The sequence below is a fragment of the Zingiber officinale genome, chromosome 6A, assembly GCF_018446385.1.
Source record: "Zingiber officinale cultivar Zhangliang chromosome 6A, Zo_v1.1, whole genome shotgun sequence".
NCBI classification, from domain to species: domain Eukaryota; kingdom Viridiplantae; phylum Streptophyta; class Magnoliopsida; order Zingiberales; family Zingiberaceae; genus Zingiber; species Zingiber officinale.
In genome coordinates, this window is record NC_055997.1 from 107589330 (window position 1) to 107603458 (window position 14129).

At 36.7% G+C, this 14129-nt stretch overlaps 2 protein-coding genes across 2 annotated transcripts; both read right to left on the reverse strand.

Annotated features, from left to right (window-relative positions):
• Positions 1 to 2262: 2262 nt before the first annotated feature.
• Positions 2263 to 5667, reverse strand: LOC121997309 (protein PHOTOSYSTEM I ASSEMBLY 2, chloroplastic-like). The gene is made up of 3 exons (XM_042551660.1): positions 5356 to 5667; positions 2596 to 2745; positions 2263 to 2524 (listed from the first exon to the last, which is right to left on the reverse strand). Exons 1-3 carry the CDS (start codon positions 5542 to 5544, stop codon positions 2447 to 2449), a joined length of 417 nt encoding a protein of 138 aa, XP_042407594.1. The 5' UTR covers positions 5545 to 5667; the 3' UTR covers positions 2263 to 2446.
• A 507-nt stretch (positions 5668 to 6174) lies between these two features.
• Positions 6175 to 7437, reverse strand: LOC121995129 (cytochrome b561, DM13 and DOMON domain-containing protein At5g54830-like). Its single transcript, XM_042548953.1, has one exon. The coding sequence runs from the start codon at positions 7435 to 7437 to the stop codon at positions 6175 to 6177; it is 1263 nt and encodes a 420-aa protein (XP_042404887.1).
• Between the last annotated feature and the right edge of the window lie 6692 nt (positions 7438 to 14129).

A 14129-nucleotide genomic window follows, 5' to 3' on the forward strand; every position in this document is an offset into this window, starting at 1 on the left:
TTGGGAGGTTGATTGAAGTGGAGAAAGACATGAGGTGTTATTATATAGAGTTGGTTGTCTTTGTCAAGTAGAACATCGAACAAGTTCGCAAACATCTTATTCATTTATTCTATATCACAAACCATTTTAGTAGGCAAAGTATATTAAAAACTCATTATATATAACACATCAAAAAAACATCCACATATACACCATGAGCTGATTGTTTATTCTTGATATTGAATATGCCAATGACTCAACCTATACTAAAGTTCATAACCTTGATTCCATTTCCTTCATCTTGCACGAGTTCCAAAAAGGAAAATCCAACTTAATTAGTTGTGGATATGCTCAGCATCCATCCTTCAACCAAGAAGAAGAATAAGGACTAGAAGTTGAGCTTATGTTATAAAGAATGGAGAATCTGACTAGAAAATTAGCTTCATGCGACCACATGTTGTTAACATCTAGAATCTTGCAACCTAGCCCTGCATGTCTACTTGGAAGACACAGAATAATGTGGAGTCACATTGAATCTAGCCAGATTTCGGGCTTTGAATCCAGCTTGAAAATGGTAATCGAGAGAATTTGTTTTCCTTTTTTAACCTGATTAGTTTATTTCTATCTTGTGCTAGAAGTAGGATTACACGCAGGATTTGGTATGGTAGTATATTGTTGAGTGGGCATCTGTGGCCAAGTGACATATGCAGCATTTATTCTTCCAAGAAATGTGAAAAGTTGCATGTTGCTTGGTTGATGGCAAGTGCTCCACAAATTTGGATTTTTTTTTCTTCCCGAATAGATTTGTGAATGTGATATATTAGATAGGAATGATGAAAAAAGTGATTATACTTTTAGCACTATATTTAATTAAAAGCATGTTGTACTAAATATGAAAAGTTTTAAATTTTCATTCAAGAACAAAAGAGGCATAATGATTTGTGCGATTCATGCCTATGTTTTCAGTACTATTTAGCTTGCATTAGTTTCATTATGAGCATATTTTGTATAGTTTATAACTTTTATATTCTTTTTATCTTTATAGTTTAGAAAACTATTCTTTGTGTATTTTATTGACAGGACATGAAATTTGGGCTCAATTTGAGACCAAAAGCCTTGGAAGCGTGCATTCCAGCATGATACACGATCTAGTCGTGTCCCTTGACTGTCGTGCATCAACTCGTAGAGCATAATGAGCAACAAAACGTCAACCGGAACTCTAGAATAGAACACGTGGTTTGACCATGTCCTCTGACAGGATCATGTTCTGCCCTAGCACTTGATGGGAAGATGTCTAGAGTGTCACATGACTGTGGCACGATGGCGAGGCCCCTGTTTTTTAGTAAAGTCATACCAGACTTGATAATCTCTTAAAGTTATAGAAGAGCCAAAGGAGCTTCTGTTTGAGAGATCGAGGATTTTCTTGTGACACGTAACCTTAGAAGAGAGTCGTCTTCCAAGGTTTCCCACAACAGGTAACCATAGGAGAGAGTCGTCTTCCAAGGAGTTTCAAGGATTTCGTTCACTAAGGAGGCAAGGAGATTTTTAGAAGACGATATTTGACATCTACAATTGAGCTTTTTTCACTCTTCTCTATTTCATTGAGTTGTAGTATACCTAATTTGATGTCTTCATATTATATCTCCATTTACATATAGTAATTTCCTTAATTTTAGGATTAGGGAATAATCTAACATTGATTTGATAATTATGTGTTGATACTTTTCTTTTTATCACATGCTATATTGATCCTTGATTTAGTTGTTAGCGTACTTAACGTGTTGATAGATCTTAACTGACATTAGTACAAATTTTAGGGTTAGGTGGAAGAATTGATAGGCAAACTCCGATCTCGAACCTATAATAACTAGACTCAAGAGGTTGTTCACGAAAGTAGTCCAAATCCTCCGGAGGATACCATTGGTCATCACAAAACTAAGGGGTTTATCCCAATTCAATGTTATGAAGTAATGGTAGCGGTCTAGAGGATTGCAGGGTTCTCATGATAAATGCCTCCAATAGAAAGCGATTACCCTACTACCGCAAAAGTAAGGATCGTGTTTGGAGAGATACACCGGTGTAAAGTCGAAAGCGAGCATCAGTTCAACATTGAGATAAAGGAGAGATCCACAACCACATTATCAAGGATAGCTCTTTTACAATAATTCTCGATTTCGGTTCATTTAGATAGCCTACTTTACAGTTGGACTAGTACTCTACTTCATGATCAAAGGATGATATTTTATACCTAGAAGAATTACACAAACATTAATATAGACTATAGAAACTGAAAAGGGAATTTCTCATTATTTAACATCAATGTTCAACATTCAACCAATGTAGGGAGGAATAATTTACAGATTGAAGACTTACAATTGCAGTAAAGATTTTAAAATGCAGTTAGTTCCTGTAAAATAATCTGAATCTTGGTGTTTTCAGCACACTGCACAACAGAAACCATGGGGATTTATTTGGGAGGTTGAGGATCTTCCAGCCACTTTGCACGGAAGCCTGTGCCTTTGCAATCGGGACAAGCAGTAGAACCCTGGAACAATACCAAATGACTTTGTGGATATAAAAGTGGAAATGAAAGGTTGTATTCGCAGACAAGAGTACCTTTCCCGCGCATATAATGCAGGTTGTATTTCTTGATGGCACTTCACAAAGCATTTGATTGCCGAGGATGAAGAAGCCGGTGCCAGCACACCACTTGCATTCGACATACCCGTCCGATTCACAAGTAGAGCATGCTATTGGTCTTGGTTGCTGCTTCAGGCAAGGGAACATATGAGAGATGCATCATTCAGCAGGCTTAACATGAGAGCAAATGTTGGACAACCAAAAAATCAAGATGCCACAAGGACAGATAGCAAAAGATATTAACAAAACCGATATTTCTGGAAAATTTTCTTGTTCCATGCTATAACTTAACTATCTTAAGCATAATCATTGGCTCACGTGTAGTTAAACTTTTAGTCCAGTCATCAACAATTGTCACCTAGGCCACATTATTTTAGTGGCTTGCCCTTTTCCAAAACTCGCAAAGGGTAAAAGAAAAACAAGACCCAGACAAGGAAAAGATGCATGGAACAAGATGATTAAAATCCACTGTTTTGTGTCGGAATTCATCAAAGATATAGCCCTAGCTGTCAGCTGTTAGCTTAAAATTTAGCTGGAACACAAGTACGAACCCATAGGACAATAATAATCTTTTCCATGAACAATCTGAAGTAGCCACAACAATCTTTCTAGCAACTTCATTCCCTTCAGTAACCCACAGCTAGCAGAATAGCAGTAATACAAGTTCCAGATAAAGCAACTAGGCCAATCATATATATCTTTGCTTAATCTATAAGCATAAAATAGGCAGAACAACTGGTCTAATTATCACAAACATTATGAAGTTACAGTTGAAGTGTTTTTCAGAGTTCTTGACTTTAATTTCCCATGAGTGATAACCAACTAAACCATATTATTTATCATAAGGTTCAATTTTCTATTACTCTGGAATAAAAAAATTTAAAAAATAAAACATCGTACACACACAATACTTTTTACAGAAGACATACGACAATATTTTAGAGTCCTATGAGATCCTTTTTAGGAGTGATCTAAATTTTCAGGATATGTGACAAATCTAAGTCAACATATTGCTCCATTCAACAATGGGAAACCATTACTTAATGAGACAATTAAAGAAGAAAAATAGAGAGAAAAAAGGATTTCATATGACTTTTGTTTACATAAAAAAGCATGGGATGGAGTCTCTAATGAGGTATTGTTACAGATAGTTCGCTAAAGAATGAAGTAGTAAGAGCAGTTAAAAAGGGGATAGAATCATAACTCTCAAGATAGTGGTAGTAAAAGAAACTATTAATGTAATTAACATATATGTACCTCAAGTAGGATTAGATGAAAACACTAAATCTAAATCTTGGGACGACCTAGATGAGCTATTACGAAACATTTCATCAAACAAAATGATTTTAATAAGAAGAGATCTAAATGTCCATATCGGAGTGAAAAATGAGTATGATAGGGTGTATGGGAGTTATGAATTTGGAACAAGAAATGAAGGAGGAAAAACTATATTGGATTTCGCTATAGCATATGACCTTATACTAGCAACTATTGAGGGAAAACTTTGAGAGATATATTTAAGATTGTACAGACATATATGTAGATAATAGATGCTCGGCGATGTGAAATTATGATAAATATGCATATCAAATGAGGAAGAGGAAGATTAAGACTTAGTTAGCAACAATAAAATAAGATAAAATTTATTTATAAATCGATGATCTAGTAGATGATAGAATTCAATGGTGTAGGATCCATATAACCAACCCCATCTATTGGATAAAGCTTGGTTATTGTTGTTGTTATGAGTCCTTAGATGGTTATTTTGGTGTGTTTAAGAAGAGAAAGGAGCATCTAGTAATTATATTTATGTAATGTGACTAAATGGCATGTATGATAATACTAGTGTTAAAGTTATTGGAGCATCATAAATGATTTTTTTGTTTGGTACATTTGCATCAATGTCGAACTCTAAGTCATCAATATTTGACAGATTTACATATCAAATTCAAAAATAAACCAAGAAAAAAAAGATAAAATAACAATGTGATATTATACGGGAGGAATTAAGTGTAGCTCCAATAAATGATAAAACAAAATAAAATTGATTAACACGGAAGGGAATGTTCAAAAAGACCAATATGATAGTTATACTGGTTGAATCAATTAAAGACAAAGCAGTAAGGGGTACAGGGAGATTATAAAAACTTTTGTTAAAGTAATTAAAAGTGATTTGAAAGATCCGAACACTATTGAGCAATATAGTTTTTCATACAGTTAAATCAAAGGAAAAAAAAAGAAAGGGACAAACACAGCTTACTGATCATGACCACTGGCAACCAACTATTAGATGTTCTAAGTACTAGCACTCGTTGCTATGTCCAAAGGTCAAATGAATATAGGAATTATCTGAGAGGTTGAATACAGAAAAACAACAAGGAGATCAACATTTTTTAGCAATCTTAATTGAATGGAAGACATATTTGAAATTAAGGTGAAACGGGTAAATTCTTTCTAACTGAATCTGCCAGAACAGGTAGACTGTGTATCCTTTGCCCAGGCAATTTGGGATTCGATATCTACAATGACACAAAGAATCCACGATTCATCAAAATTCTGATTTTTGACTGATAACGCAGGAATGAGATCCAATTGGGGTAACCAAAAAGGAACAACGACACATAAAACCATTTCCATCGATAATAAAGGGGCAAAAGTGTCGCCTTAACCAAAAAAAGGGACCCTAAACAACCCTAGCATCGCAAAAAGGCCATAACGTCATCTGCAAAAGATCACCTTGGAGATGATCCAGGCACGCTCCATTCTCTTGGAGAATCCGGAGGAGCTCTCGGAGGAATCGACCACGGACGCCCTCGCTTGAAGAATCGACACCTTTCGGGAACCTCCAGAAGGGGCGGCAGCGGAGATACCCTGCAAAAATAATCGCATAGGAGAAACTAGGGCCCTATCTAGCGCAGCCGGCATGGCGCAGGGGAGGGAGAAGCAGGCGGTCGCCGTCGTCGAGATTCAACCTCCGCCTCCGGCGGCCACTTCACCTGATGTCTTATACGATTCTGCTAGCCCTCGGCCTAATATAAATTGTGATCATGTTCATCTTTACGCTATAAGCGTTTGGCAATGGCAAGTGCCAACCGACCAAGTCGCTGGATCCACGATAGAGTTGGATGTTCCAACGGCATAGCGGAACAAAGACTAAGTGGAACAGTCGTGCAAGGCTTTTGTTCTGTTTTTTTATATATAAAAATCAATATATTTTATTTTAAAAAACTAATCGACATTGTATTATATAATTGCTACGACTGTATAATGTAAGTATGTAACTCTTTTGAATGAAAGAAAGACGTATATTTTACCATTCCAATAAAAAGGGATCCTCTTTTAATTCTTACCCAATTTTTTTTTTACAATAGTCGAGTTGAGATTTACCATAGTATATGTCTAAGAACATATCATTTCCAATCATTAACTAATTAAATATCAGTTATCATGAACGATCTGTTCCAATTTATAGAATTGTCGATCCCGGCAACTGTTCCAGACTATGAAAACTTCAACAGACAGAAACATACCCAAATGCTCATAATTGTGCCTCACTTAATTCAAAGATTCAAGCTGCACTTGGCTTCTTCCAGGTGGTTCCTGAGACTTCAGTAGATCAATGGAGCACTCTTCTTCTTCTCCATTGCCTTGCGACCCAAATCTGCCTGCAAAGGAGTTCCTTTCTTTTCTGCTTCGCTTCAATTCCATGTACTCCAAGAACAGCGCCACAGCTGCACCGACCAAAACCCACAGCATGAACGCCCAGGTCGCCGCATCCACTGCCTCGCAGTCGTATGCGTCGGCCACTTGCTTGAGCCCACTGAGGATTGCAACGATTCCGACAAGGATTGCAGATCTCCCGATCCAGAAATGGATGCTCGGCCACAGAATCGTCGCCCCTGAAGCAACCTCGCCGCCGGCGGCGGGTGGTTTCGGTCTTAGATAGGCGTTGATTGGCTGTGCGCAGGCCATCGACATTGCCGCGATGCCAATCGCGGAATGGGTGGAGCTGAGGACGAGCCCTCGGAGTTCGAAAGCGGCGGGGACGATGGCGATTAGGGCAAGGGCCAGTCCCGACGACTGTAGTCGGAGATGCCATTGTCGGCGAAGGTACCTTGCGGCTAATACTCCACACGGCAACAAGATGCCCCAGGAGATGAACATGAAGAATCCGTGGGCGGCGTACGCCAAGGGAACCCCTTTCACCTCTTCGACCGTGCCATGTGTCAGCAGAACCCTAACGGCCCTGTCGCTGGTAATGGCGTGCATGTTTCCCCAGCTTAGCCGCGTGTCCGACCACCGGGCACCCCGCGCCCACACGATCGGGAGAGGAAGATCCGGATCGATGTGGTTTTCGCACTCCGGCCAGCCGACGCAGGGGGACGAAAGGGGGCGACGGAACTCCAAGGAAAGGAGCCCCTTTTCGGACTGGAATCTCGCATCCGCGAGCTGCTTCTCGCTCGTCGGATGCAACCTCGAAACGTCCTTGCCGTCGATCCAGTATGTGCTCACCCTTCCGTTCCCGTCTGCGTCCGTCCACCCGACGTAGGCGTGGCTGTTCACCATACCGTCCCCGATCGCGATCGCGAGGTATCCGCTGGTAGAGGTCTTCTTGCTCCGAGCCGCGATGGAGATGGAATCGGGGTGCAGAGTCCAAAAGAAGGCGACTTGGTCGTCATCAAGAAGGACGGTGTGGTTGTAAGCCTGCGATAGGTCGGGTCGGCGGAGCTCCGAGGCGACGGAAACGGCCACAGCGACGGCGGCGAGGAGGAGGAGGAAGTGGAGGAAGGAGCCGCAGAATGAAGTGGCGTTCGCCATAGGAGAGCATCAATCGAGATCGAGGATCCCCTATAGCAGAAGCAGAAGGTTAGGGTTAGAGTTGGGGATCGGTGAAAGGGTTGGAACTGGGGGAGGTCGATGATGATGGAGGATAGGAGACCGCCCGTTGTCGCCATTGCTGTGGTTTAAAATTCTTTAAGGTTTTGTTTTTGTTTTATTCTTTGGCATTGGGAGTCTTTGTGACGAAGTGAAGATGGATACGATTAGTCGCAAGAGTGGGCCCGGAAAATAAATCCTATCATCGTTAAGACAGGCACAGGGAACGGACCCGAAAGTCCGCGGCCTCTTGAACCCCTTTAAATGGAACAAAAGTGCGGCCACACCCTAGACCTGACCCGGGCCGGGTCTGGCCCGGGCCAATAATCAGGTCTGGCCCAGGCTAGTAACTGGGTCAACCGGTCAATTGCTTGTTGACCCAGTTTACCGGGCCGAATTGGAACTGACTCAATATGTTTCATAGGTCAAAAATCAATGAACCATCGGTTAATCGTCGATTTGGCCTGTAAGTTTACACAAGGTTTTTTTTTTTTTTTTTTTTTTTTTTGCCCGTTGGAGGCTCCTAGCCGTTGGGATTATGGGTTAATCGGTGGTTCCTAGCCGTTGAGGGTAGAGGTAAGTATTTGATTAATTCGATATATAAATTAATTAAATTAATTGAAAACTTATTTAACATTAGTTAATCGAAATGAATCAAAATTTTACTAAAATCGAATTAACTGAATTAAATTAAAAATCGGTTATTTCAGTTAACACTGAATTTATTAAAAAATAATAATAAAAAGAATTTATATAAAATTAATATCAAATTAACAAAATTAATAGAATTAACTGAATATTTACCCCTAGTTTAGGGAGAGGTAGGTTTTTTTGGGTATTTTTTTCAATGGTTAAGATTATTTTATCTTTTTTTTATCAATGATTATGATTTAGTGTTCGTTACTATCCAAACTCTATAAATCGAGAGTTCATTTCATCATTTTCACAGATATCTTTTCTACTCTTAATCTCAATTTCGTATTCTCTGTATGTTTTCATTTTCATTTATACGCACTTTCGTTTCCAATTTAAATTACAATGGAAGAAGACCATGGAGGCGCATCATCTCAAGTTTGGAAGGGAAAGAAAATAGTCAATCTACAAGAGCACCCCAACATTCAATCACTGATAATGAGATTGAACACCTTTCGAATTTGACACATGAAACACAAGGAGGTACCGATGTAATTACTTCTAAGATTCAGGAAATTTCTCCTCTAAAGTTTTATATTTTCACTAAACATTTTGAGAAGTCACTCTTCCGTCGGGAGAATTGTGTGCAAAATGTAAACATTACAATGCTTTCTACAAATTCCAAGCCAACGACGGCTATAAGTCATTGAAATGACATGTAGAAACTAAGTACCCGACTGAATATGGACTCAACTATTTTCAAGCACAATTATCTAAATTTTTTTCAACTACTGGTAGTACTGATTTCAATTTATTTTTATATTTAGATAATAAATTAAGAGAATCATTAGCTAAATTTATTTTCGTAGAATATCTTTCTTTTAGTTTTGGATCTAAATGCACATTTGAAGATTTTTGTAAATAATCTCTTAATTCATGTGCTAAACGTATTCCTAGAACTACATCTATTTGTACAATTAAAAAATTAGTAAAATAGGAAAAAAAGAATTTAATTGATGAATTTAATAAATTAAATAATAAAGTTTCTTTATGTTTCAATATTTGGAGTCAGGCCCGGCTCAATGCATTGGTCATTAAGGCTTATGCCTAGGGCTCCAATATTATTGAGTCCATTGATTAAATAATTAAGTAAAGACATTAAAAAAAATTAAATTGAGTCATTAATATTAATTAATGATAGCATACACATTAATAAATATCATGCTAACCCATTAATGATATCTTATTAATTAAGTCATTATTCCTATTTACACATTACAAGTATCCTTATTTCTTCGTAATTACAATTAGTTAAGATTTTATTTTATTAATCTTATTTCCTCATAATTGCATTAGTCAAGATTTTATTCTATTTAATTATATATCTTATAAAACTAATAAACTATTTCCTTCTCAATATCTTTAAAAATACCTAATTGTTCTTTCACCAATGCTTCGTGTCTATTTCTTTTCTCCTCATTAATTTTGTATGTTTATATATTCTTTCGCCAGTGTCTTTTTTTTTCTCATCAATAATTTTGTACATGTATGCTCTATCGCTGATGATACTCTCCAAGAACTCTCTTATCCTCCCTCGCTGATAATATTTTTTTTCTCATTTTTTTTTCTTCCTCGATAATAACATGAATCATAGATTTTTCTTATCCATAAATGTAAAGTAAAATACTTCATAAAAAAAATTCAAAATTAAAATTAATAAAGTTTTCTAAAAAAAGATTAAATAATTTAATAGTGTTAAAAAAAATTATCTAAATATTAGCATAAAAACTAAATTTTATATAAAAATAATATTTTTTAAAAAAATAAATAAATCATTTTTTTTAAACCGGCCATTCTCAATCCCAAATTCAAATGAAAAAAACTTGAGAAACAAATTTAAAAATATATTAAAGGATTCTTTTAATTTATTTTTGCCTAGGGCCTCGGGGAATCTTGAGACGACCCTGTTTGGAGTGATCATTGGCAAACACATTCGTATATGGGTGTGACTTGCCATTAGATCAATAACTATTAGAACCTCCAAAAAAGATTGTTAGCTTATAGAGTTTTTGATGAATCACATAATACTTATAATACCGCACAATTATTATATTTAATTTTAGAAGAATATGGATTAACTTATAAAATATTTTCAATATCATTATATAATGCTAGTTCCAATACTATTTGTATAGATGATCTAAAATTTGTTTGTCAATCTATTATTAGTAGTTTATTTTTTTCATATTCGATGTGTATGCCATATTTTAAATTTATGTGTTCAAGATGGATTAAAAATTTTAGAAAATTATATTAAACCAATTAGAATTGTAATTTATTATTTATGGTCACATTCATCTATAATAAAACAATAAGCTAGGTTTTGTAAAACTAATGGAATGAGAAAAAATTTCCACGTGATGTACCAACACGTTGGAATTCAACATACCAATTATTACAAAATTTATTTCAATATAAAGAATTATTAGGTTCATTTTTTCACAAAATATTAACACTTATATATATTAATTTTCATAATAATGAAATATTTTCGGTGTTTATTATCCCACTTAACAATTAGTTTAAGAAAATTTTTCTAATATAGTATTAGTTTTAAATGAATATATTAATAATGAATCTTTATCTTCTTGCATAGTAGCTATGAAAACTAAATTAAAAAATTATTTTTATTTTATTTCTAAAATTTATTAAATTATATTTATTTTAGATCCTAGATTTAAATTAGAAGTTTTACTAGTAATGTTAACTTTATATTATGACGCTTTAATTCTAATTAAAGATTCTTTTTCTCCTGATCTAGTTAATATTATATATAATGTTAGAATTTATTTATATGATATTTATAATCAATATTATACAAAATATGGAGCACAAACTAATATTTATGAAATACAACAAACTACTAGTAGTAATTTAAAACTTAAAAAACACAACTTTTATTAAAAAAAAACGGGCGAAACATCCACGAGGATCCTCAAGTTCCACGCATAAACTTGAGAATTATTTTACAACTTTTTTTGATTTTAATGAAGTAGATAGTGAAAATTTTAATATCTTAAAGTGGTGATCATAGAAGGCTTAAAGCTTTCTCGCCCTCTCCGTGATCGCCAAAAAAAATTTAGCTTATCTAGTGTCAGTTGTTACTGTGGAGCAGACATTCAGTGTCAGCTACAACATATTAGATGAATGACAATTAATTTTATCTCCCGACTCATTAGAAGCCCAAGTATTACTCGACGATTGGACTAGAGCCGAGAAAAAAATCCAAGGAATGCAACTTTCAGATGACGAAGTTGAAAATTTTGATACCGAAGGAACAAATGCAACATGAACGGGAAATGGAAGTGAGTGACAACGTCTCTTTCAAATGTAAGGGATAAAAATATAAAAGAACTATGTGGGCTTTGATTCCTCTATACCCTAAGGGAATACGTACACAACTTAAATGAGTGCAAACCCTTTTTTTAAAATCAATTTAAAATTTAAAATTTTTTAATATAATAATCTTGAACCGTGACGGACCGTGAACTGGTAGTTTCGAACTGTGAATCATAACCGTCTTCGAAGTTTAAGATTAACGGTTAACCTGCCAGGAATCGTTGAATCAGCGGTTCGGAACTGACAATTTCTGAACTGTCGAACTGTCGGTTCTGAACCGTTGAACTGTCAATTCTGAACCATGGTCAACCACACCCTCTCTAAAAATGGACAAATCTTGAACACATTTATCCTATGTAACCGTCGAACTATCAGTTTTGAACTGTGGTCATGTCTACCACACCCTCTCTGAAAATGGACAAATCTCAAACACATTTATCCTATGCAACAGTCCTGTGTACGGAGGAGATCAAACATTATAGAATCTAATAAAGTACTAGATGGGTGGGATAAATAGTACTTGTTTCGATTTTTCACTTTTTCGAAGAAACTCGAGAGAAGAACAATGTTAACATACCTTTTTTTTACTTGGTTCACAGTCTGGTGACTACTAGTTCAGGACCTGCACTTGTTGAGTGTGTTGGACAATTCACTAGAAGCTAGAAGGTTTACAAAAAGGAATCTGAATATAAAGTACAAGTAAATGAAAATCGATACCAATATAAATGTGTAGTAGCTTGAACGTTCGTTGTCAGAGTAGTGTTTTAGTGAGATAGAGTAGTTTTTGGAGTAGCACGCAAGTATGGAAGTTATAGCAAATAATGTGTTTTGGGTTTTGGTTGAACCTTTCTTTTATAGTATTTTTAGGCGCCTTAATTCCTTCCAGACGCCTCAATCAAGGTTGATGTGACATGACCTCAGTGAATCTCTATCCTTCAAAACTTATCCTAACCCAGGCGCCTGAATCCCTTCTAGCCACCTAGAAACTAAGGTGCTTCGGGCAATCAGAAATTGCCACCTCATCCTATCGTTAGACTGGGTTTAGGGGGCTTGGATCCCTTTAAGGTGCCTAGATTAGTTGATTCCAAAATTTAACTCCTGCATCACAGATTTAGCACATAATAATAATAATAATAATAATAATAATAATAATAATAATAATAATAATAAAGTGAAAAGTAGTCCGTCCAATTTGGACTATCTGATTTTGACTTTTAGATTTCTAGTAAAATCCTAGGTCGGACCGACACTTACTGTTCTATCTCGAGAAATGGGTCATCACCCACTCCTCTTAAGAGAGTTTACATGTTTGCTAAACATATAGTCTTACAGATATATTTGGATTTTTACTCAGCATCTGATCTTGAATTTTCAGACTTCCCGTTAGATGTCTGGTCCTCGACTCATCTAGATGTATGCCTGGTGTCATCGACCCCTAGGGTTTCCAACCTAATGTTCTCGACCCCCGGGACTTCTATCTGACGTCCTCGATCTGCCAAGTTTTCTTCCCAGTTCACTCAACTAGGACTTCTTTGCCTAGCCTCAATTAGGACTTTACTACACACTTATATAAGCTAATTAAAAACAATAAGTTTTAACTTTGAATCTTTACCAACATCAAAACCAGGTTCGATTAACTGGTAGTCCAGCACCAACACCATCGAGGCGTTTTTTGCATCCGCTGAAAATTGACCCCAAGATGTCTTAGGGTGTGTTTGGTTCAGGGATATCGTAGATAACCAAGGTTATCCACCTACAATAATCAGCATAATCATGTTTGGTACGAGGTTTTTTTGGATTATAAAGTTTTTCTTGATTCTGAAACATCAGCAAACATCATCAATCTTGGTATCGAACCCAGAATCAGAAAACCATGGGTCAACCAAGGTTTTTCTCAATTTTGAGGTTAAGCAATTTTTTTTTTTTTGAATTTACCCTCGGAAGGATCGGAGTCGTCGAGTGAGCTGGGTAGTATCGGATCGGCAATAGGACGGTGTGGAGGTGGCAACAAGCAGATCACCACAAAGCTTCATGTGGTGTGCGGAGGAGAGGTGGCTGGAGGTGGCAGCGGCAGGTGGCAGCGGTAGTGGGCGGCTGGCGGTGCCGGATCGATAATGGGGTGGTGTAGAGGTGGCAGCAGGGCAACATTCCTTCACGCATGTAGATCTCTGTGAAGCTTCCTGTGGCAGCCGAAGGTGGCAGCAACAGCAGTGGGCGACGAACATGGCAACAATGGGCTACGATGGGCAACAGCGACGGGCGGGCTGCGAGCAGCAGCGGCAGTGGCCAGTAGCGGCAATGGGCAGCAGCGACAATGCAGTGACCAGAGGTGGTAGTAGCAGGCGATGGTGGGCAGTGAGCGGCAAGCTGTGGTAGGTGGTGGGCGGCAAGTGGGCAGCGACAACTGAGGAAGATGAGGATGGTTTTTTTGTTTTTTTTTAACTTAGGTATTTAATTAAATTTTTAATTAATTAAGTCAATCTCCTAGCTATAGTTTGAATAAATTAAATTGATATAACCTAAAATCCAGTAAAATTATCTAAAATATTCTAAAGTAATAAAAATAATCTAATTTTATTTGTTTATATATATACATATCACTC